Here is a 25,921-nt window from a genome sequence, read left to right as displayed (position 1 = left end):
GCAGATTCCGAGATTCGTTCTACAGTGAATAAGCTGCAGGGGACGTTGAAGTTCTACCATGCTGAACAAGGTTAAGCACAGTGACGTCACTGATTCCTTCTTGCTGCTAAACAGACTGTTAACTCACATGAGTTAGAATCTTGACAATCTGAGAGTGCCAGATGTATGATCTGACATCGAGCAATTAGGCACATGTGTACTCACCGACTACATTCTCCGCCGAGCTATACGTAACTTGAATTGACTGACCAATGACATCTGTTTTCAGAATTTGGGTAACAGCTTGTCGTCGCCTTCGACCGCCACCCAGGTTGTTCGAACAGGAGGTCTGGAACATGAACATCAAAAAACATAAATGGATCCCAGGACATTGCACACTAAGTACTTAAAGTTTACAGGAATTTAAGCATTTATTTATTTATTGAACATTTTATTTGTTTGATTCGAGTTTAGCGCCGTGCTGAAATTTTCTACTTATAATGAATAGACCTGGGTCCGGCTTCATGATGCTCACTTAGTGTTAAGTTGCCCTTAGCTAAGTGCACTTTTCATCTCCATAAATTACGTTTTCATAGTAGTTAAGGGCAAACTTAGCTAAGCGAGCTTCATGAAACCGGTCCCAGTTTAATAATCACAGATCAATGTAATAATCACACAATCAGATTGTAACACTTCACATATCCAATTTGTCGATCATAAAATATGTGTCTGAGTTGCGCTTTGATTGTAACACTTCACATATCCAATTTGTCGATCATAAAATATGTATCTGAGTTGCGCTTTGATTGTAACACTTCACATATCCAATTTGTCGATCATAAAATATGTATCTGAGTTGCGCTTTGATTGTAACACTTCACATATCCAATTTGTCGATCATAAAATATGTATCTGAGTTGCGCTTTGATTGTAGCACTTCACATATCCAATTTGTCGATCAATATACATCCCCAAGCCCGGAATTACGCAAAGTAGACACAATCATGGAGTCGAAGATTCTGGAAGCTTTGACCATATTTACTCACAAAATATTATACTCATTGTAAAACTTAAGAAACTTAGGGTGAAGTCGTTTCATGGAATAACCTTGGCAGACTAACTTTTGTAGTAATAACTTATTACGTTGATGGAAATCGTCACATGACTCATATGAACTAACAAAGGGAGATATGCCGGACCCGATGGTACATTGCTATTATAGTAATTTTACGATGTCAAAACTGAAACTATCCCTCTTTTCGCGAAGTCTGCGAGATAGGAAACTGATTTTGTCAATAAAGGTCTAGATTAGATATACAATCTGGGGAGTGTGCGGTTTCCTTTAAATCCAACGAAGTTGGATACATATCTGCACAGGCTTTGCTACATATGGATGGTTTAAAGCAATGACCCAGGAATCACTCACCAGTGCGGTCGCTGTGAGTTCAAGTCCACCTCATGCTGGCTTCCTCTCCGGCCGTACGTGGGAAGGTCTGTCATCAACCTGCGGATGGTCGTGGGTTTCCCTCGGGCTGTGCGCGGTTCCCACCCACCATAATGCTGGCGGCCGTCGTATAAGTGAGATACTCTTGAGTACGGCATAAAACCCCAATCAAATAAATAAATAAATTTAAAGCAATGTGTTATACTCACATAATTAAAGTCACAGGCGGCGCTGTTACTGCTATTACACAAACTGATTCTACAGATAAACCGAACAAGCGATGTGTCGTCAAATTTGAAAGCGTCGAAGAGCAGCATGGTCGTGTTGCCAGATCTGCTGATTCCTTTCACAACGGATTTTGCCATAGGATCTGGACAGCTGGGGGAAAACACACAAGGAAAAAATGAGATACTGGTTTCCTCATACACTTAACCATATGCTTGTCAGGTCTTAGGTGTGAATCGACCCTGGATCTACCGTTCCCGAAGCGGACGCTTTACCAACTGTGCTATCGGTGCCGGTACCACTTACTTTGTAACTTTACGTTAACGGAACATGCTTCCTATACCGTACATGTACGGTTTGACAGGTTATCACATTTAGTAGGGTCTGAAATGACCCTAAGATTTTACTATACATCGCTTATGCTTTAGCCTTTGGCAAATAATGATATATAAATTTTACCTACATTTTGAACATCAGAAAGAAGAAGAAAACTATGCCGATAAGAAAGGCAACAATGTAATACATGTTTAGACTTACCCTAAACACTGGTTTCCTCGTGCAAAACTATTTAATCAGCATTCAGTGATAAAATTGTTCCCGGTTCTGGTTAGAATCATGTTGTGTAAACTTTAGATAAAGAGTATGTATTTAGTATTAATTAAGAAGCAGGGGTTGAGACAGCGCTTTTTGCGACATCGCTTCCTCCCTCATCACCGTGACCATGATAACCTCGGCGTTGTTAAAAATTTCTGTACAAACTTTGCTAGAGGTGGCAGTGGTGTAAAGCGAACTTAGACAGAGGTGTATACGCTGTAAGCAGTTGATTTATTTACTTCTTTAAATGGTGCTTTACACCGTACTCAAGAATGCTTCAATTATACGACGGAGGCCACCAGTAGTATTAAGTTAAAAATGATTTGTGTACAATCTATTGACGGCAAAGAATGGTTTTAAATTCCAAATGCAATCACCAAAATATAATAGACTACTATATATGACACACTAATATATACAATAGACTACTATATATAATAGGCTACTATATATAATAGACTGCTATATATAATGGACTGCTATATATAACACACTAATATATACTACAGACTACTATATATAATGGGCTACTATATATAACAGACTACTATATATAACAGACTACTGTATATAATAGACTATTATATATAACAGACTACTATATATAATAGACAACTCTATATAACAGACTGCTATCTATAATAGACTACTATATATAACAGACTACTGTATATAAAAGACTACTGTATATAGCAGACTACTATATATAACAGACTACTATCTATAATAGACTACTATGTATAACACACTACTATATATAACAGACTACTACATGTAACAGACTACTATATATAATAGACTACTACATATAACAGACTACTACATATAACAGACTACTACATGTAACAGACTACTATATATAATAGACTACTACATATAATAGACTACTATATATAACAGACTACTATATATATAACAGACTACTATATATAATAAACTACTGTATATAACAGACTACTACATATAACAGACTACTACTACTACATGTATCAGACTACTATCTATAATAGACTACTACATATAACAGACTACTATATATAATAGACTACTACATATAACAGACTACTATATATAATAGACTACTATAAATAATAGACTACTGTATATAACTGGTTACTATATATAACAGACTACTATATATAACAGACTACTATATATGTAACAGACTACCATATATAATAGGGGCCTCGGTGGCTCAGTTGGTTAGCGCATTAGCGCAGCGTAATGACCCAGAAGCCTCTCACCAATGAGGTCGCTGTGAGTTCAAGTCCAGCTCATGCTGGCTTCCTCTCCGGCCGTAAGTGGGAAGGCCTGCCAGCAACCTGCGGATGGTCGTGGGTTTCCCCCGGGTTGTGCCCGGTTTTCTCCCACCATAATGCTGGCCGCCGTCGTATAAGTGAAATATTCTTGAGTACGGCGTAAAACACCAATCAAATAAATAAATAAACTATATATAATAAACTACTGTATATAACAGACTACTATATATAATAAACGACTGTATATAACAGTCTACTATAAATAACAGACTATTATATATAATAGAATACTATATATAAAAGACTACTACGTATAATAGAAACTTACCTGTCGCTCAAAAGCGCCATTTCCTGCTGAATTGTTGTTACGTTGACGTCTGTGTTGACAGCCACACAGGAATCTACCCGGTAGTTTGAATAGACTGCAAACAATAATTATGTATTCAAAGTCATAAAATACAGCAATTTTTTATCAGGCGAAAGAGACCATGCCAGAAATTTTAGTCAAAAAAGTCTATCAGCTATTACTTTAGAACAACCCAAACGATTGACTTTCACAAAATGTCACCATAGTCTGTGCGAGTACATCATACCGTTAAAAATCTGCAATAAAGCTCTGACAATTTATAAAATGGTTCGCATTGAAGCTTTTTCAAAGTTCGAGTCGACTTTTTATGAAAGGCAATACTTTGAATTCTTCCCAGTAAAACGAGATGTACTTGATTTCATCAACAAATAGTGATGCATGGCATCTTAAAAAAATACCATTATATGAGGTAAAGCAGAATTATTCAAAATTACCTTTAAATCTATTTCATGTATGAAACTGATATTTCCATATTAATTAATTAATATTAAAGGAATGACTGTGTGTGTCTTAGGTTTAAAAAGTACCAAGTAGCGTGTTTCAAACAGCTATTTTTTTTAGGGCACGCGTCATAAGTGAAAATACTGGTGGGTATGATGTAAAACCCCTGAGCTAAAATAAGTACAAATATGCATTACTGATATCATTTTCTGGGAGGTCAAACTTCAGGTAGAGGTCATCTCCAACAAGGACAGGAGCGCTGATGACGGCGTTGGTGTCAGTGGCCATTACGAGTAATGAGACAGGCTGGTAGCCTCTCCGTGCATTAGTGCCAGTTAAGGATCCGAACTCTCTGCCGGATAAAACAAAAATTCGCATTTGTATATTAATATACTTATTAACTAAAGCAAATTTTAAACAAACACTGAACCATAAAACCTGAAAACGAGATTCTTAAAGCGTAAAAGAAATCAAGCAACAATGCAAAAGTAAATTTATCGATGAAATCATTTCATTCACAATTATTCTTCTCTCGCATAAAATGTGATCTCTTAACCCTAGTTTCCAATCTTAATTTCACTGCTGTAATCTCAAATAAAGGCTGAATCATCAGAGCATAAGGAAGCATAAAGTGGTGCAAACTTAGTAGAACATAATTGTGCCAGAACCTCAAATGGGTTAAACCAATGCATTGATAATATTTACGTTTTAATATATTCATAAGTATTGTCAGAATTCAGTTTTAACGCATTTGTTTGAACAAATTTACATTGAAATAAATTTATTTGACATGCGTCGAAGTATGCCGCGGCTTGGTTTAAATTGTCCTTAAAAAATATACAAAATCTTGACAATCACATTCACAAATAGCTTTTTGCAGTCATTCACGTTATATTTGCATCATTTTTATGATTTCTCATTGTTCAATACCAAGATGCCTTGTGTACTCGGAAAAGTCGCATTGATTCAATATCTCTGATATAATTCAGTGATCTTTCCGAAGGAAATAACCAGATTTACTTTTGGGAGGTCGGGGGTCGGGGGGGGGGGGGGGGAGAGGAAGTAAAGAGATGTGATCTAAACCTGTTACCGTACATAAATATTACGTGAGAAGTAAAAGCTATAATATTAATGTCACTAAAGAAATAATAACTATAATTTTGGGAGGACAATCAGACGTGGTCTAAACCTGCCACCATATATAATTATTACGGGAGAATTTTTTTTTACTACGGGAGATATGATAAATAAGTAAATGGGAGCTCAAGTTGTCTGGCATGGATAAAATCCAATCAAGCAAATCATACATAAGTAACTTACGTTTCGCTAAAACCTGTTGATATAGTTGCTGTTAGAACTCCGTCTGCTGTGAAGGCACACCTTAACGTGTGACGTTCATCCACTGTGGAGGTTATACGAGTGTCATAACGTACGAATACCTCGTACTGGTAGGCAATGTTACCCTGAATAAAAACAGTTAAATGATGTCAAATTCAAACAAAAATTGACAAATATATTTATATATTTATTTGTTTATTTATTTATTTGTTTTTTGGCAGTGTTACACTGAATTAAAACAGTTAAATTAAGTCAAATTCAAACAAAAATTGACAAAGATATTTATATATTTATTTGTTTATTTATTTATTTGTTTGTTTGTTTGTTTGTTTATATGCCAGACTTGTATGATGAAATTCAAGTTTTGGTTGGAGGAAACTGGGCAGTACCCCGGAGAAACCACCTATCATGCGCCTACGGGTATCGGGCAAAATTTCTGGCATAAAGCCGCAGCCGATTTATAGAGATCTCGAGATGTATGATGACACACAATACTCCTAATCTGCCCACAAATGTCGCATATTTGAGAACTCTGATAGTGGACCTGTTTTTCAGTCAAATTGCTGTAATCCAAGTATTCACTTCACATTAGGTTGAAAAAAGATTGTCTTCTCCCAAAAAACAATATTAAATTGGAGTACCATTTCAAAGAAGGAGACAAGGAGAGATACATGTATTACGACCTGCTATTGACAGCTACGGCAAAGTGGATTGTTTTGATCGTGCTCAAGTTCATCCATCTACGCTAAATGTCTATGAAACCAGGTTGAACAACCATGATTATGTCATCGGCAAAGATTTTTCCACCTCCTGCTCAGTGTTTTCGTACTATGTCTCATGTGTTTTACATTTATTTTATCTCATTATTTTCAATATATTATCAATACGAAGCCAAGACAAACAAAGTAAGTTAAAACAAATTAGTAAATGTACTGGAAATTTTCTCACGTTTCCATCATCCACAGCCTTTCTGCCTCGAGAGCACGCGCCGGCGCCAGACAACGGAAGTGTAATACCGTAACCTTGGTAACCATCTTCCGTTCTTTCGTTAAACTCGCAGTTGGTATCGTTATGAAAATTGTAAATGTATATTCTCCCACCAAATCCGGCATTGCCATTTACGTACGGAAGTATGAATGCATCCAGCTTTCCTTGTGCACATTTGATGGACACTGTAAAACGGAAAGGTGACATTTTAAGGTTTCTAACCGAAATCCCATACAGCTGAGCTCGTTGGCCTCTAAACAAATGTATCTGATCTTTTCTCCGAAATGCGTATACCAATCGTTGTATATAATCTCTCAGTCTATCCGAAGCCTGTTGCTTTATGCTTTAATGCTTTATTACAAATCGGTACACAGGTCATGCACCTTCAAACAGATACATCTAATGTTTTATTACAAATCGGTACACCAATCATGGATCTTCAAACAGATACATTTAATGTTTAGTTACAAATCGGTACACCAATTAGGGCCCTTCAAACAGACACATCTAGTGTTTTATTACAAATTGGTACACAAATAATGGACCAACAAACAGATACATCTAATGTTTTACTACAAATCGGTACACCAATCAGGGCCCTTCCAACAGATAATCTAATGTTTTATTACAAATCGGTACACCAATCGTAGACCTTCCAAATAGATATGTTTAACCTTTAATTCCAAATCCGTGCGCCAATCATGGAATATCAACTAGATAACAAACCACATGACTACGAAGGTCAAACGATACATATACGAATATACGTCTCAGCAAAAGTTTACGACGTTATGTGAATAGGTTCTGATATATGATAGTCACAAAGATACAGACACACAGAGTTATGTGGTTCTGAGATACCATAGTCACAAAGATACAGACACACAGAGTTATGTGGTTCTGAGATACCATAGTCACAAAGATACAGACACACAGAGTTATGTGGTTCTGAGATACCATAGTCACAAAGATACAGATAGAGTTATGTGGCTCTGAGACACCACAGTCACAAAGATACGAAATGAGATAGCTATCTGGTTCTGAGATACCACAGACACAAAGTTACAGACTGAGTAATATTGTTCTAAGATACCATAGTCACAGAGATACTGACAGAGTTAAGTGGTTGTAATGTACCATAGTTACAAAGATACAGACAGAGTATGTGGATCTGAGATGCCATACTCACAAAAATACAGGCAACAGAGTTATGTGGTTCTGAGATACCATAGTCACTAAGATACAGACACACAGAGTTATGTGGTTCTGAGATACCACAGTCACAAAGATACAGACACACAGAGTTATGTGGTTCTGAGATACCACAGTCACAAAGATACAGACACACAGAGTTATGTGGTTCTGAGATACCATAGTCACAAAGATACAGCCAGACAGTTATGTGATTCTGAGATACCATAGTCACAAAGATACAGACAGACAGAGTTATGTGGGTCTGAGATACCACAGTCACAAAGATACAGACACACAGACAGAGTTATGTGATTCTGAGATACCACAGTCACAAAGATACAGACAGACAGACAGAGTTATGTGGTTCTGAGATACCACAGTCACAAAGATACAGACACACAGACAGAGTTATGTGATTCTGAGATACCACAGTCACAAAGATACAGAGAGACAGACAGAGTTATGTGGTTCTGAGATACCATAGTCACAAAGATACAGACACACAGAGTTATGTGGTTCTGAGATACCATAGTCACAAAGATACAGATAGAGTTATGTGGCTCTGAGACACCACAGTCACAAAGATACGAAATGAGATAGCTATCTGGTTCTGAGATACCACAGACACAAAGTTACAGACTGAGTAATATGGTTCTAAGATACCATAGTCACAGAGATACTGACAGAGTTAAGTGGTTGTAATGCACCATAGTTACAAAGGTACAGACAGAGTATGTGGATCTGAGATGCCATACTCACAAAAATACAGGCAACAGAGTTATGTGGTTCTGAGATACCATAGTCACAAAGAGACAGAAACACAGAGTTATGTAGTTCTGAGATACTACAGTCACAAAGATACAGACACACAGAGTTATGTGGTTCTGAGATACCACAGTCACAAAGATACAGACACACAGAGTTATGTGGTTCTGAGATACCATAGTCACAAAGATACAGACACACAGAGTTATGTGGTTCTGAGATACCACAGTCACAAAGATACAGACACACAGAGTTATGTGGTTCTGAGATACCATAGTCACAAAGATACAGACAGACAGAGTTATGTGGTTCTGAGGTACCACAGTCACAAAGATACAGCCAGACAGAGTTATGTGATTCTGAGATACCATAGTCACTAAGATACAGACAGACAGAGTTATGTGGGTCTGAGATACCACAGTCACAAAGATACAGACACACAGACAGAGTTATGTGGTTCTGAGATACCACAGTCACAAAGATACAGACAGACAGACAGACAGAGTTATGTGGTTCTGAGATACCACAGTCACAAAGATACAGACAGACAGACAGAGTTATGTGATTCTGAGATACCACAGCCACAAAGATACAGACAGACAGACAGAGTTATGTGGTTCTGAGATACCATAGTCACAAAGATACAGACAGACAGAGTTATGTGGGTCTGAGATACCACAGTCACAAAGATACAGACACACAGACAGAGTTATGTGATTCTGAGATACCACAGACACAAAGATACAGACAGACAGACAGAGTTATATGGTTCTGAGATACCACAGTCACAAAGATACAGACACACAGACAGAGTTATGTGATTCTGAGATACCACAGTCACAAAGATACAGAGAGACAGACAGAGTTATGTGGTTCTGAGATACCATAGTCACAAAGATACAGACAGACAGAGTTATGTGGTTCTGAGATACCACAGTCACAAAGATACAGAGAGACAGACAGAGTTATGTGGTTCTGAGATACCATAGTCACAAAGATACAGACAGACAGAGTTATGTGGTTCTGAGATACCACAGTCACAAAGATACAGACACACAGACAGAGTTATGTGATTCTGAGATACCAAAGTCACAAAGATACAGACAGACAGAGTTATGTGATTCTGAGATACCATAGTCACAAAGATACAGACAGACAGAGTTATGTGGGTCTGAGATACCACAGTCACAAAGATACAGACACACAGGGTTATGTGGTTCTGAGATACCACAGTCACAAAGATACAGACACACAGAGTTATGTGGTTCTGAGATACCATAGTCACAAAGCTACAGACAGACAGACAGAGTTATGTGATTCTGAGATACCACAGCCACAAAGATACAGACAGACAGACAGAGTTATGTGGTTCTGAGATACCACAGTCACAAAGATACAGACAGACAGACAGACAGAGTTATGTGGTTCTGAGATACCACAGTCACAAAGATACAGACAGACAGACAAAGTTATGTGATTCCTAGATACCACAGACACAAAGATACAGACAGACAGACAGAGTTATGTGGTTCTGAGATACCATAGTCACAAAGATACAGACAGACAGAGTTATGTGGTTCTGAGATACCACAGTCACAAAGATACAGACAGAGTTATGTGGTTCTGAGATACCACAGTCACTAAGATACAGACAGACAGAGTTATGTGGTTCTGAGATACCACAGTCACAAAGATACAGACACACAGAGTATTGTGGGTCTGAGATACCACAGACACAAAGATATAGACACACAGAGTTATGTGGTTCTGAGATACCAAAGTCACAAAGATACAGACACACAGAGTTATGTGGGTCTGAGATACCATAGTCACTAAGATACAGACAGACAGAGTTATGTGGTTCTGAGATACCATAGTCACAAAGATACAGACACACAGAGTTATGTGATTCTGAGATACCACAGTCACAAAGATACAGACAGACAGAGTTATGTGGGTCTGAGATACCATAGTCACAAAGATACAGACACACAGACAGAGTTATGTGATTCTGAGATACCACAGTCTTAAAGATACAGACAGACAGACAGAGTTATGTGGTTCTGAGATACCATAGTCACAATGATACAGACACACAGAGTTATGTGGTTCTGAGATACCACAATCACAAAGATACAGACACACAGACAGAGTTATGTGATTCTGAGACACCATAGTCACAAAGATACAGACACACAGAGTTATGTGGTTCTGAGATACCATAGTCACAAAGATACAGATAGAGTTATGTGGCTCTGAGACACCACAGTCACAAAGACACGAAATGAGATAGCTATCTGGTTCTGAGATACCACAGACACAAAGTTACAGACTGAGTAATATTGTTCTAAGATACCATAGTCACAGAGATACTGACAGAGTTAAGTGGTTGTAATGTACCATAGTTACAAAGGTACAGACAGAGTATGTGGATCTGAGATGCCATACTCACAAAAATACAGGCAACAGAGTTATGTGGTTCTGAGATACCATAGTCACTAAGATACAGACACACAGAGTTATGTAGTTCTGAGAAACTACAGTCACAAAGATACAGACACACAGAGTTATGTGGTTCTGAGATACCACAGTCACAAAGATACAGACAGAGTTATGTGGTTCTGAGATACCACAGTCACTAAGATACAGACACACAGAGTTATGTGGTTCTGAGATACCACAGTCACAAAGATACAGACACACAGAGTTATGTGGGTGTGAGATACCACAGACACAAAGATATAGACACACAGAGTTATGTGGTTCTGAGATACCAAAGTCACAAAGATACAGACAGACAGAGTTATGTGGTTCTGAGATACCATAGTCACTAAGATACAGACAGACAGAGTTATGTGGTTCTGAGATACCATAGTCACAAAGATACAGACACACAGAGTTATGTGATTCTGAGATACCACAGTCACAAAGATACAGACAGACAGAGTTATGTGGGTCTGAGATACCACAGTCACAAAGATACAGACACACAGACAGAGTTATGTGATTCTGAGCTACCACAGTCTTAAAGATACAGACAGACAGACAGAGTTATGTGGTTCTGAGATACCATAGTCACAAAGATACAGACACACAGAGTTATGTGGTTCTGAGATACCACAGTTACAAAGATACAGAAACACAGAGTTATGTGGTTCTGAGATACCACAGTCACAAAGATACAGACAGACAGAGTTATGTGGTTCTGAGATACCACAGTCACAAAGATACAGACACACAGAGTTATGTGGTTCTGAGATACCACAGTCACAAAGATACAGACAGACAGAGTTATGTGGTTCTGAGATACCATAGTCACAAAGATACAGACACACAGAGTAATGTGGTTCTGAGATACCATAGTCACAAAGATACAGACACACAGAGTTATGTGGTTCTGAGATACCATAGTCACAAAGATACAGACACACAGAGTTATGTGGTTCTGAGATACCATAGTCACAAAGATACAGACACACAGAGTTATGTGGTTCTGAGATACCATAGTCACAAAGATACAGATAGAGTTATGTGGCTCTGAGACACCATAGTCACAAAGATACGAAATGAGATAGCTATCTGGTTCTGAGATACCACAGACACAAAGTTACAGACTGAGCAATATGGTTCTAAGATACCATAGTCACAGAGATACTGACAGAGTTAAGTGGTTGTAATGTACCATAGTTACAAAGGTACAGACAGAGTATGTGGATCTGAGATGCCATACTCACAAAAATACAGGCAACAGAGTTATGTGGTTCTGAGATACCATAGTCACTAAGATACAGACACACAGAGTTATGTGGTTCTGAGATACCACAGTCACAAAGATACAGACACACAGAGTTATGTGGTTCTGAGATACCACAGTCACAAAGATACAGACACACAGAGTTATGTGGTTCTGAGATACCATAGTCACAATGATACAGCCAGACAGAGTTATGTGATTCTGAGATACCATAGTCACAAAGATACAGACACACAGAGTTATGTGGGTCTGAGATACCACAGTCACAAAGATACAGACACACAGACAGAGTTATGTGATTCTGAGATACCACAGACACAAAGATACAGACAGACAGACAGAGTTATGTGATTCTGAGATACCACAGTCACAAAGATACAGACACACAGACAGAGTTATGTGATTCTGAGATACCACAGTCACAAAGATACAGAGAGACAGACAGAGTTATGTGGTTCTGAGATACCATAGTCACAAAGATACAGACACACAGAGTTATGTGGTTCTGAGATACCACAGTCACAAAGATACAGACACACAGACAGAGTTATGTGATTCTGAGATACCAAAGTCACAAAGATACAGACACACAGAGTTATGTAATTCTGAGATACAATAGTCACAAAGATACAGACACACAGAGTTATGTGGGTCTGAGATACCACAGTCACAAAGATACAGACACACAGATTTATGTGGTTCTGAGATACCACAGTCACAAAGATACAGACACACAGAGTCATGTGGTTCTGAGATACCATAGTCACAAAGATACAGACAGACAGACAGAGTTATGTGATTCTGAGATACCACAGTCACAAAGATACAGACAGACAGACAGAGTTATGTGGTTCTGAGATACCACAGTCACAAAGATACAGACAGACAGACAGACAGAGTTATGTGGCTCTGAGACACCACAGTCACAAAGATACAGACACACAGACAGAGTTATGTGATTCTGAGATACCACAGACACAAAGATACAGACAGACAGACAGAGTTATGTGGTTCTGAGATACCATAGTCACAAAGATACAGACACACAGAGTTATGTGGGTCTGAGATACCACAGTCACAAAGATACAGACAGAGTTATGTGGTTCTGAGATACCACAGTCACTAAGATACAGACAGACAGAGTTATGTGGTTCTGAGATACCACAGTCACAAAGATACAGACACACAGAGTTATGTGGGTCTGAGATACCACAGACACAAAGATATAGACACACAGAGTTATGTGGTTCTGAGATACCAAAGTTACTAAGATACAGACACACAGAGTTATGTGGTTCTGAGATACCATAGTCACTAAGATACAGACAGACAGAGTTATGTGGTTCTGAGATACCATAGTCACAAAGATACAGACACACAGAGTTATGTGGTTCTGAGATACCACAGTCACAAAGATAGAGACAGACAGACAGAGTTATGTGATTCTGAGATACCACAGCCACAAAGATACAGACAGACAGACAGAGTTATGTGGTTCTGAGATACCATAGTCACAAAGATACAGACAGACAGAGTTATGTGGGTCTGAGATACCACAGTCACAAAGATACAGACACACAGACAGAGTTATGTGATTCTGAGATACCACAGACACAAAGATACAGACAGACAGACAGAGTTATATGGTTCTGAGATACCACAGTCACAAAGATACAGACACACAGACAGAGTTATGTGATTCTGAGATACCACAGTCACAAAGATACAGAGAGACAGACAGAGTTATGTGGTTCTGAGATACCATAGTCACAAAGATACAGACAGACAGAGTTATGTGGTTCTGAGATACCACAGTCACAAAGATACAGACACACAGACAGAGTTATGTGATTCTGAGATACCAAAGTCACAAAGATACAGACAGACAGAGTTATGTGATTCTGAGATACCACAGTCACAAAGATACAGACAGACAGACAGAGTTATGTGGTTCTGAGATACCACAGTCACAAAGATACAGACAGACAGACAGACAGAGTTATGTGGTTCTGAGATACCACAGTCACAAAGATACAGACAGACAGACAAAGTTATGTGATTCTGAGATACCACAGACACAAAGATACAGACAGACAGACAGAGTTATGTGGTTCTGAGATACCATAGTCACAAAGATACAGACAGACAGAGTTATGTGGTTCTGAGATACCACAGTCACAAAGATACAGACAGAGTTATGTGGTTCTGAGACACCACAGTCACAAAGATACAGACACACAGAGTTATGTGGTTCTGAGATACCACAGTCACAAAGATACAGACACACAGAGTATTGTGGTTCTGAGATACCACAGACACAAAGATATAGACACACAGAGTTATGTGGTTCTGAGATGCCAAAGTCACAAAGATACAGACAGACAGAGTTATGTGGGTCTGAGATACCATAGTCACTAAGATACAGACAGACAGAGTTATGTGGTTCTGAGATACCATAGTCACAAAGATACAGACACACAGAGTTATGTGATTCTGAGATACCACAGTCACAAAGATACAGACAGACAGAGTTATGTGGGTCTGAGATACCATAGTCACAAAGATACAGACACACAGACGGAGTTATGTGATTCTGAGATACCACAGTCTTAAAGATACAGACAGACAGACAGAGTTATGTGGTTCTGAGATACCATAGTCACAATGATACAGACACACAGAGTTATGTGGTTCTGAGATACCACAGTCACAAAGATACAGACACACAGACAGAGTTATGTGATTCTGAGATACCATAGTCACAAAGATACAGACACACAGAGTTATGTGGTTCTGAGATACCATAGTCACAAAGATACAGATAGAGTTATGTGGCTCTGAGACACCACAGTCACAAAGACACGAAATGAGATAGCTATCTGGTTCTGAGATACCACAGACACAAAGTTACAGACTGAGTAATATTGTTCTAAGATACCATAGTCACAGAGATACTGACAGAGTTAAGTGGTTGTAATGTACCATAGTTACAAAGGTACAGACAGAGTATGTGGATCTGAGATGCCATACTCACAAAAATACAGGCAACAGAGTTATGTGGTTCTGAGATACCATAGTCACTAAGATACAGACACACAGAGTTATGTAGTTCTGAGATACTACAGTCACAAAGATACAGACACACAGAGTTATGTGGTTCTGAGATACCACAGTCACAAAGATACAGACAGAGTTATGTGGTTCTGAGATACCAAAGTCACAAAGATACAGACAGACAGAGTTATGTGGTTCTGAGATACCACAGTCACAAAGATACAGACACACAGAGTTATGTGGGTCTGAGATACCACAGACACAAAGATATAGACACACAGAGTTATGTGGTTCTGAGATACCAAAGTCACAAAGATACAGACAGACAGAGTTATGTGGTTCTGAGATACCATAGTCACTAAGATACAGACAGACAGAGTTATGTGGTTCTGAGATACCATAGTCACAAAGATACAGACACACAGAGTTATGTGATTCTGAGATACCACAGTCACAAAGATACAGACAGACAGAGTTATGTGGGTCTGAGATACCACAGTCACAAAGATACAGACACACAGACAGAGTTATGTGATTCTGAGCTACCACAGTCTTAAAGATACAGACAGACAGACAGAGTTATGTGGTTCTGAGATACCATAGTCACAAAGATACAGACAGACAGAGTTATGTGGTTCTGAGATACCACAGTCACAAAGATACAGACAGACAGAGTTATGTGGTTCTGAGATACCACAGTCACAAAGATACAGACAGAGTTATGTGGTTCTGAGATAACACAGTCACAAAGATACAGACACACAGAGTTATGTGGTTCTGAGATACCACAGTCACAAAGATACAGACAGACAGAGTTATGTGGTTCTGAGATACCATAGTCACAAAGATACAGACACACAGAGTTATGTGGTTCTGAGATACCATAGTCACAAAGATACAGATAGAGTTATGTGGCTCTGAGACACCACAGTCACAAAGATACGAAATGAGATAGCTATCTGGTTCTGAGATACCACAGACACAAAGTTACAGACTGAGTAATATGGTTCTAAGATACCATAGTCACAGAGATACTGACAGAGTTAAGTGGTTGTAATGTACCATAGTTACAAAGGTACAGACAGAGTATGTGGATCTGAGATGCCATACTCACAAAAATTCAGGCAACAGAGTTATGTGGTTCTGAGATACCATAGTCACTAAGATACAGACACACAGAGTTATGTGGTTCTGAGATACCACAGTCACAAAGATACAGACACACAGAGTTATGTGGTTCTGAGATACCACAGTCACAAAGATACAGACACACAGAGTTATGTGGTTCTGAGATACCATAGTCACAATGATACAGCCAGACAGAGTTATGTGATTCTGAGATACCATAGTCACAAAGATACAGACACACAGAGTTATGTGGGTCTGAGATACCACAGTCACAAAGATACAGACACACAGACAGAGTTATGTGATTCTGAGATACCACAGACACAAAGATACAGACAGACAGACAGAGTTATGTGGTTCTGAGATACCACAGTCACAAAGATACAGACACACAGACAGAGTTATGTGGTTCTGAGATACCATAGTCACAAAGATACAGACACACAGAGTTATGTGGTTCTGAGATACCACAGTCACAAAGATACAGACACACAGACAGAGTTATGTGATTCTGAGATACCAAAGTCACAAAGATACAGACAGACAGAGTTATGTGATTCTGAGATACCATAGTCACAAAGATACAGACACACAGAGTTATGTGGGTCTGAGATACCATAGTCACAAAGATACAGACACACAGAGTTATGTGGGTCTGAGATACCACAGTCACAAAGATACAGACACACAGAGTTATGTGGTTCTGAGATACCACAGTCACAAAGATACAGACACACAGAGTCATGTGGTTCTGAGATACCATAGTCACAAAGATACAGACAGACAGACAAAGTTATGTGGTTCTGAGATACCATAGTCACAAAGATACAGACACACAGAGTTATGTGGGTCTGAGATACCACAGTCACAAAGATACAGACACACAGAGTTATGTGGTTCTGAGATACCACAGTCACAAAGATACAGACACACAGAGTCATGTGGTTCTGAGATACCATAGTCACAAAGATACAGACAGACAGACAGAGTTATGTGATTCTGAGATACCACAGTCACAAAGATACAGACAGACAGACAGAGTTATGTGGTTCTGAGATACCACAGTCACAAAGATACAGACAGACAGACAGACAGAGTTATGTGGCTCTGAGACACCACAGTCACAAAGATACAGATACACAGACAGAGTTATGTGATTCTGAGATACCACAGACACAAAGATACAGACAGACAGACAAAGTTATGTGGTTCTGAGATACCATAGTCACAAAGATACAGACAGACAGAGTTATGTGGTTCTGAGATACCACAGTCACTAAGATACAGACAGACAGAGTTATGTGGTTCTGAGATACCACAGTCACAAAGATACAGACACACAGAGTTATGTGGGTCTGAGATACCACAGACACAAAGATATAGACACACAGAGTTATGTGGTTCTGAGATACCAAAGTTACTAAGATACAGACACACAGAGTTATGTGGTTCTGAGATACCATAGTCACTGAGATACAGACAGACAGAGTTATGTGGTTCTGAGATACCATAGTCACAAAGATACAGACACACAGAGTTATGTGGTTCTGAGATACCACAGTCACAAAGATACAGACAGACAGAGTTATGTGGGTCTGAGATACCACAGTCACAAAGATACAGACACACAGACAGAGTTATGTGATTCTGAGCTACCACAGTCTTAAAGATACAGACAGACAGACAGAGTTATGTGGTTCTGAGATACCATAGTCACAAAGATACAGACACACAGTGTTATGTGGTTCTGAGATACCACAGTCACAAAGATACAGACACACAGACAGAGTTATGTGATTCTGAGATACCACAGTCACAAAGATACAGAGAGACAGACAGAGTTATGTGGTTCTGAGATACCATAGTCACAAAGATACAGACACACAGAGTTATGTGGTTCTGAGATACCATAGTCACAAAGATACAGATAGAGTTATGTGGCTCTGAGACACCACAGTCACAAAGATACGAAATGAGATAGCTTTCTGGTTCTGAGATACCACAGACACAAAGTTACAGACTGAGTAATATTGTTCTAAGATACCATAGTCACAGAGATACGGACAGAGTTAAGTGGTTGTAATGTACCATAGTTACAAAGGTACAGACAGAGTATGTGGATCTGAGATGGCATACTCACAAAAATACAAGCAACAGTGTTATGTGGTTCTGAGATACCATAGTCACTAAGATACAGACACACAGAGTTATGTAGTTCTGAGATACTACAGTCACAAAGATACAGACACACAGAGTTATGTGGTTCTGAGATACCACAGTCACAAAGATACAGACACACAGAGTTATGTGGTTCTGAGATACCATAGTCACAAAGATACAGACAGACAGAGTCATGTGGTTCTGAGATACCATAGTCACAAAGATACAGACAGACAGAGTTATGTGGGTCTGAGATACCACAGTCACAAAGATACAGACACACAGACAGAGTTATGTGATTCTGAGATACCACAGTCACAAAGATACAGACAGACAGACAGACAGAGTTATGTGGTTCTGAGATACCACAGTCACAAAGATACAGACAGACAGACAGAGTTATGTGATTCTGAGATACCACAGACACAAAGATACAGACAGACAGACAGAGTTATGTGGTTCTGAGATACCATAGTCACAAAGATACAGACAGACAGAGTTATGTGGTTCTGAGATATCACAGTCACAAAGATACAGATAGAGTTATGTGGTTCTGAGATACCACAGTCACTAAGATACAGACAGACAGAGTTATGTGGTTCTGAGATACCACAGTCACAAAGATACAGGCACACAGAGTTATGTGGGTCTGAGATACCACAGACACAAAGATATAGACACACAGAGTTATGTGGTTCTGAGATACCAAAGTCACAAAGATACAGACAGACAGAGTTATGTGGTTCTGAGATACCATAGTCACTAAGATACAGACAGACAGAGTTATGTGGTTCTGAGATACCATAGTCACAAAGATACAGACACACAGAGTTATGTGATTCTGAGATACCACAGTCACAAAGATACAGACAGACAGAGTTATGTGGTTCTGAGATACCACAGTCACAAAGATACAGACACACAGACAGAGTTATGTGATTCTGAGCTACCACAGTCTTAAAGATACAGACAGACAGACAGAGTTATGTGGTTCTGAGATACCATAGTCACAAAGATACAGACACACAGAGTTATGTGGTTCTGAGATACCACAGTCACAAAGATACAGACAGACAGAGTTATGTGGTTCTGAGATACCACAGTCACAAAGATACAGACAGACAGAGTTATGTGGTTCTGAGATACCACAGTCACAAAGATACAGACACACAGAGTTATGTGGTTCTGAGATACCACAGTCACAAAGATACAGACACACAGAGTTATGTGGTTCTGAGATACCACAGACACAAAGATACAGACACACAGAGTTATGTGGTTCTGAGATACCACAGTCACAAAGATACAGACAGACAGAGTTATGTGGTTCTGAGATACCATAGTCACTAAGATACAGACACACAGAGTTATGTGGTTCTGAGATACCACAGACACAAAGATACAGACACACAGAGTTATGTGGTTCTGAGATACCACAGTCACAAAGATACAGACAGAGTTATGTGGTTCTGAGATACCATAGTCACTAAGATACAGACACACAGAGTTATGTGGTTCTGAGATACCATAGTCACAAAGATACAGACACACAGAGTTATGTGATTCTGAGATACCATAGTCACTAAGATACAGACACACAGAGTTATGTGGTTCTGAGATACCATAGTCACAAAGATACAGACACACAGAGTTATGTGGTTCTGAGATACCATAGTCACAAAGATACAGACACACAGAGTTATGTGGTTGTGAGATACCATAGTCACAAAGATACAGACACACAGAGTTATGTGGTTCTGAGATACCATAGTCACAAAGATACAGACACACAGAGTTATGTGGTTCTGAGATACCACAGTCACAAAGATACAGACACACAGAGTTATGTGGTTCTGAGATACCACAGTCACAAAGATACAGACAGACAGAGTTATGTGGTTCTGAGATATCACAGTCACAAAGATACAGACACACAGAGTTATGTGGTTCTGAGATACCACAGACACAAAGATACAGACAGACAGAGTTATGTGGTTCTGAGTTAGAGCGACGCTCCTTAAAGCCTAATGAGCTGGAGAGATGACAAAATAATTCTACCAGTTCAAACTGGGTCAAATTCAAACAGAGGATCATTATAATACATACCTCTTTCTTTTTCACAGCGCTCACCGAAATACCCCGCGGGACAGTAACACTTGTGTACGTTACCATCCCAATAGCACGACCCACCGTTTGAACATTCTCGTCCAACACACATAGACGGATTAATACTGGCTAAAAAGAAGAAAAAAAAACATTTATTTTTTTGTTTGATTATTGTTTAACACCATGCCCAAGAGTTTTCCAGTATTGTGGGTGAAGAAATTCGGATTGTCCTGGGGTAAACCACCAACGTTTGACAGGCTACTGGTAAACAGATTAATACTCTCCATTAACATGAGCGTTAGACTATGGCCGCCCCCCCCCCCCCTCTCACCCCCTCACCCCCCATCCCTCATCCCAGGACGCCTGCTTTGGACTGTCTCCGTGGCAATATACATACGGACAAAAGACTTTTACATCAGATCTAGGTTTTGATATGAATCTGCCAGGGAATTCAGGGATAAGAAGTTCTGAGCGTGATGCAGTTTGTTAACTGGCTTGATACTTATTAGAATAAAACGGTCGCTACATACGTTAAACTATATAGATGGAGAGGCCTCGATTCACAGCAGTTTTTAACATGGCGGGGAGTTCTTGTGGGACACACACTGGACGCACCTGCGCTGAGGCTACAATCAGGACCTTCCCTTCCGGTCGAGCATGAACAGTTGCCGTCCAAATTGCACACCCCTCCAATACATATTACGTTCGTTCTACGACAGTTGAAAGGTTGATAGACACCTGAAAGAAAATTCAGGTATATATATTCGTAGTCACATTGATCACTGTTAATCTGTAAACACAAAAGTACACAATTCGTTCACTGTTAGTACACAAAATCATGTGGGGGGCCTCTGTGGCTCATTTGGTTAGCGCGCTAGCGCAGCGTACTGACCCAGGAGTCTCTCACCAAGGCGGTCGCTGTGAGCTCAAGTCCAGCTCATTCCGGCTTCCTGTCCGGCCGTACGCGGGATGGTGGTGGTTTTCCCCCGGGCTCTGCTGGGTTTCCACCCATCATAATGCTGGCCGCCGTCGTATAAGTGAAATATTCTTGAGTACGACGTAAAACAAAAATAAATCAAAATCGTATGTGTTGTCAGTTTCCAAACAATACTGTACACTACTCGTACATGGTAGCTTTTAGAGAACATTTTTATTCAGAAAAGCGTAAGTAGGAAACAATGCTGTCAAATAATTACGGGTGTATTTTGTACTAATCTTTAAATGGAGTTAGAAAAAGACGCCGAGACAGTGGATAAGCCTTCTCTGTCTCAGGATACACCTCAGTGCATTATCCCTTTGCACATACCTACGGTGTACGTCTTTGTGAGGAGTATGCCAGCATTTGGGTCACATATATGTTATGAAATTCCACCTCTTACAAAGACGCTCGAAATATCACAAATACCGCTATTGTGAAAGAAATGTATGCTACAGGGGGACAGCACGATACAAGGGCGAGACCAGTGTTTGACAACATAAAGCTGTTCACGTGAGGACAAAACGCTTATATCGGCCTTGAATGGTGAGATCGTGACTGAGAAATATATCGCACACTCCATGGCAAATACCAAAGTGCGCCCTAAAATATTCCCGGTCTGGCTATATTCGGAAACCACGCGTCTTGATTCATAACGCCATACTAAATTTCTAAACTTTGTTTCCCACATCAGTGAGACGGTCTCATAATCCTGCTAAATGTTCGTTGGAACGTGTATTTTTCTTTCACAAGGAATAAGAGCTCCCGCCCATCCGAATATGTCACGCTCATAACTTGATGTTTTCTTAAATAAAAGATACATATATTGTATACGGTCGAAAGGAAGATCCACAACAATGTGTTCGGCGTCGCCACTCAACGCTTTTCCTTTGCCAGCGAGCCTGTGTCCAAAAATCGCAGTCGCAATGAGCCAGATATATAGAAGCTGTATTGATGTGCGTTTGAAAAACTATACACTTAAAATAGGCCTGTTGTGTAGTTGCATTTTAAAGAAACCAGGAGCCAGAAGAAAAAATGACATGAAAAATTCAATACCCATTTTCATGTATAATATTAGAAATGCTGGATGTACGTTTTTTATACATCAGGATCTGCTCGTTTGTTTTCACTACTGGTCAGGTCTGTACATACTGGCAAATTCGTGATCTTTACACAGAGTTTTGTAATACTCAGTATACATGTATATTTACAAACAGCATCCGTTCATCTGCTCTAATGATACATGCAGAACATCCGACATTTACATAGCTTTTATTTAAACACACCGTAGCCGTATAGTCTGAAAGGTTCCCGGTTTGGGCTAAATACCGCATTGAAAAGAAAATACGAAATGTTTGTTGATACACCGATAACCGGTGCCTGCGAAACGAATACAAAGTGAGACGATGGGAAGTCCGTGTATCCGCACATAAACCGGTTCTAGTAACTGACTGAACTTGTAATTCGAACACGACTTGAGCCGATGTAAACACGCAATTAGGGATTTCATAAAGAACAGAAAATCGATGTCTGTCCCGACAAGCCATGGAATCTAATCTATATGGAAGGTGGTTGGAGCAGCTAGAGCTGTATTTCACTTTTGGCAAGCTATTATGAGATTATTTAAATTACTTTTTCAGTACTTGCTCTTCCAGAATTATGGAAAGCGTAAAAAAAAAAAATACAACGGATTTTAGTACCTTGTCACGAGAAAAATAGAAATTTCTTATATTTTCATCGACAAAAGTACTAACATAAGTTTCTAATTTTGACCGTTCGAGGTTCTGGACAAAAAATCCTGATGTTGCATTATGTTTTTCAATGTGGCTGTAATATGGCTGTAATGTGGCTGTAATGTGGCTGTAATATGGCGGTAATGTGACTTTAATGTGGCTGTAATATGGCTGTAATGTGGCTTTAATGTGTCTGTAATATTGTCCACGAAGGGTTTACGTTCATTCATTACACAGGGAACTCTTTTACAAAATACGTACTAATGGACACGATCCCTATTTGAACATTTTGTCACCTCTGTTTTGGAGATTTTATTGTTCACAGCGGGTGCAGATCTATTTCGTGATGCAATGACGTAAGAAAATGAGCTCAAATGAGGAAAGGGGCAGTGGTGAAAATGTCTCGCCATTTAAAAACTGATTCATTCACTATCTAACATTTTTAGTTCTTTCAGGCAACATTGTTTTTGTTAGGAATAGTGCAGTTCCACGGTGCTGGTTATCATTTTTTTCGTATTCTTGTCAAAGAAAAACTCGAAAAAAATCAGCTTTTTTAAAGAGTGTACCGGACAGTAAGCCAGAAAAGCGTAATAGAAAAGCATTGTGCTAAGGTATAATACAACCACATAAATAAATGTTATCGTTTTTTTTTCAAAAGAAGATAGAGCTGATCACCATTATTGCGTGGAGTTTGAGAGTATGACGTCTTGTCTTCGCCACTGAAACATGTAGCCATGGATGGCCATGGAAGCTTGACTATATGCCTCACTCTTAATACTTCTGTATACAAACGCTCAAGACAAAAAGACCATTTGATTGAGTACCCCGGATCTAAAGATAAAATCTCTTCAATGTAAATGGCTGCTCAGTGAGATGCTCAGTTAGTGACAAGATGTTGTCAATATTTCGTCGACCCACGAGCTCAAGTGAGAATATTCGTCTGGTGGATTTCCGTATTTTTTCTTCGGATATACGGGGGCTTTGCATATCGGTGAATGATTTCATGTAAAGAAATGATGTGTGTAGTAGCTGTCAGCAACATGTAGTAGGGTTTGATCTGCAGTTCTCGTATAAATCACTTAGAAATTTAAATCTGTGATAAACATATCGGACATATTCGTGCTGTATGAAAATTCAATTTCCAAATTTTAACATTTAATTTATGCCGTTTAAGGTCTGCCTAATTGAGAATCTAATGTGTTCTGTTAAATCATATGGCAGACTACAACTGCAGTAACAGATGAGGATTGGATGGTATAGTTGAATACTGTAGCAATCGAGGTCATGTTGGATCTGTCACCAAAGACTCCGTGGCCCGGTGCTTAAAGCCAGGCGATACAATGAAAAGGCAGACTATGTCTGGTAGTGATCCAGCATGGCCGCTAATGACCGTTTCAGTGAAAATGGAACTTCTGTCCTTGTGTCTAGATATGTTATTAACACGTATTATTCACTATATTTATAATTTATCATTAATTTATAATTATAATTGAGCGCTGTTTCACGTCAAGCTGAAAAACTTCTCATTTTTGATTGATTTACTTATTTGATTGGTGTTTTACGCCGTACTCAAAAATATCTCACTTATACGACGGCGGCAAGCATTATGGTGGGAGGAAACCGGGCAGAGCCTGGGGGAAACCCACGACCATCCACAGGCTGCTAGAAGACTTTACCATGTATTGCCGGAGCGGAAGCCAGAGTGATCTGGGCTCACAGCGACCTTATTGGCGAGAGGCTCCCGAGTCTCAGCGGTGCAAGGGAGGCCACGGAATCCCCATCGTTCATTTATGGGCTTAAATGGTTCTCATTCATGGGATTTGAACTCGCAACGCATCATGCTTTCCTAGGTCAAATTTAGAGCAATTTGAAGCAAAGAAAAGTTTACTAGAAGTGGTCATCATAGAGCGGCCATTTTAATGTTATATAATAAACACTTGATTAATTAATCGATGCGAATGAATTTAATTACGGGTGATAATTACTCACCTACTGTACTCTCTGATATCAAGACGACGAGGAATGCTGATAAGGCCAGAGTTTGGTAAGGCTTTGGTAAGGATCGGTGGGCCATCTGGAATTAAATATCACGTACTACAAATGTGACAGACTAAAACCTGGAATGAAATATGATTAAAGACGTACAGCATAGACAGTAAATTCAGAGCAGCGACGACAGTGTGACAGCTGGCTAATGGTCACACGTAACCAGTGACATACGGCCTCTTGTCAGTTTACCTCAGTCAGGGTTTTAGTCTAACTATTCACGTAAATGCGTGGATAGTAGCAAATTTACTCGGCGCCTGGCATCATGGCTAGAGCAAAATTAGGTAAAAGAGAAAGATTATAGTGAAAAGCCTAAAATATTGAGTGATGATTCAATTAGGACAGTATTCGGCAAACGTGATCTGTATTAT

At 39.3% G+C, this 25,921-nt stretch overlaps 1 protein-coding gene across 2 annotated transcripts in view; it reads right to left on the bottom strand.

Moving 5' to 3' along the window:
• LOC135462766 (EGF-like domain-containing protein 1) overlaps positions 1–25,695 on the bottom strand; it is a 28,743-nt gene extending 3,048 nt beyond the window's left edge. For both annotated transcript variants that reach the window (XM_064740009.1, XM_064740010.1), the window contains exons 1-9: positions 25,494–25,695; positions 21,411–21,533; positions 20,796–20,924; positions 6,596–6,819; positions 5,630–5,772; positions 4,507–4,661; positions 3,830–3,923; positions 1,633–1,801; positions 205–328 (exon numbers count right to left, since the gene is read on the bottom strand). In XM_064740009.1, the coding sequence (XP_064596079.1) occupies positions 205–328; positions 1,633–1,801; positions 3,830–3,923; positions 4,507–4,661; positions 5,630–5,772; positions 6,596–6,819; positions 20,796–20,924; positions 21,411–21,533; positions 25,494–25,578 (1,246 nt within the window). In that variant the 5' untranslated portion in view covers positions 25,579–25,695. The remainder of the gene's footprint in view (positions 1–204; positions 329–1,632; positions 1,802–3,829; positions 3,924–4,506; positions 4,662–5,629; positions 5,773–6,595; positions 6,820–20,795; positions 20,925–21,410; positions 21,534–25,493) is intronic.
• Between the last annotated feature and the right edge of the window lie 226 nt (positions 25,696–25,921).

This window comes from Liolophura sinensis, chromosome 2 (genome assembly GCF_032854445.1).
Source record: "Liolophura sinensis isolate JHLJ2023 chromosome 2, CUHK_Ljap_v2, whole genome shotgun sequence".
NCBI lineage: Eukaryota > Metazoa > Mollusca > Polyplacophora > Chitonida > Chitonidae > Liolophura > Liolophura sinensis.
This window is presented reverse-complemented; position numbering and strand designations above follow the sequence as displayed.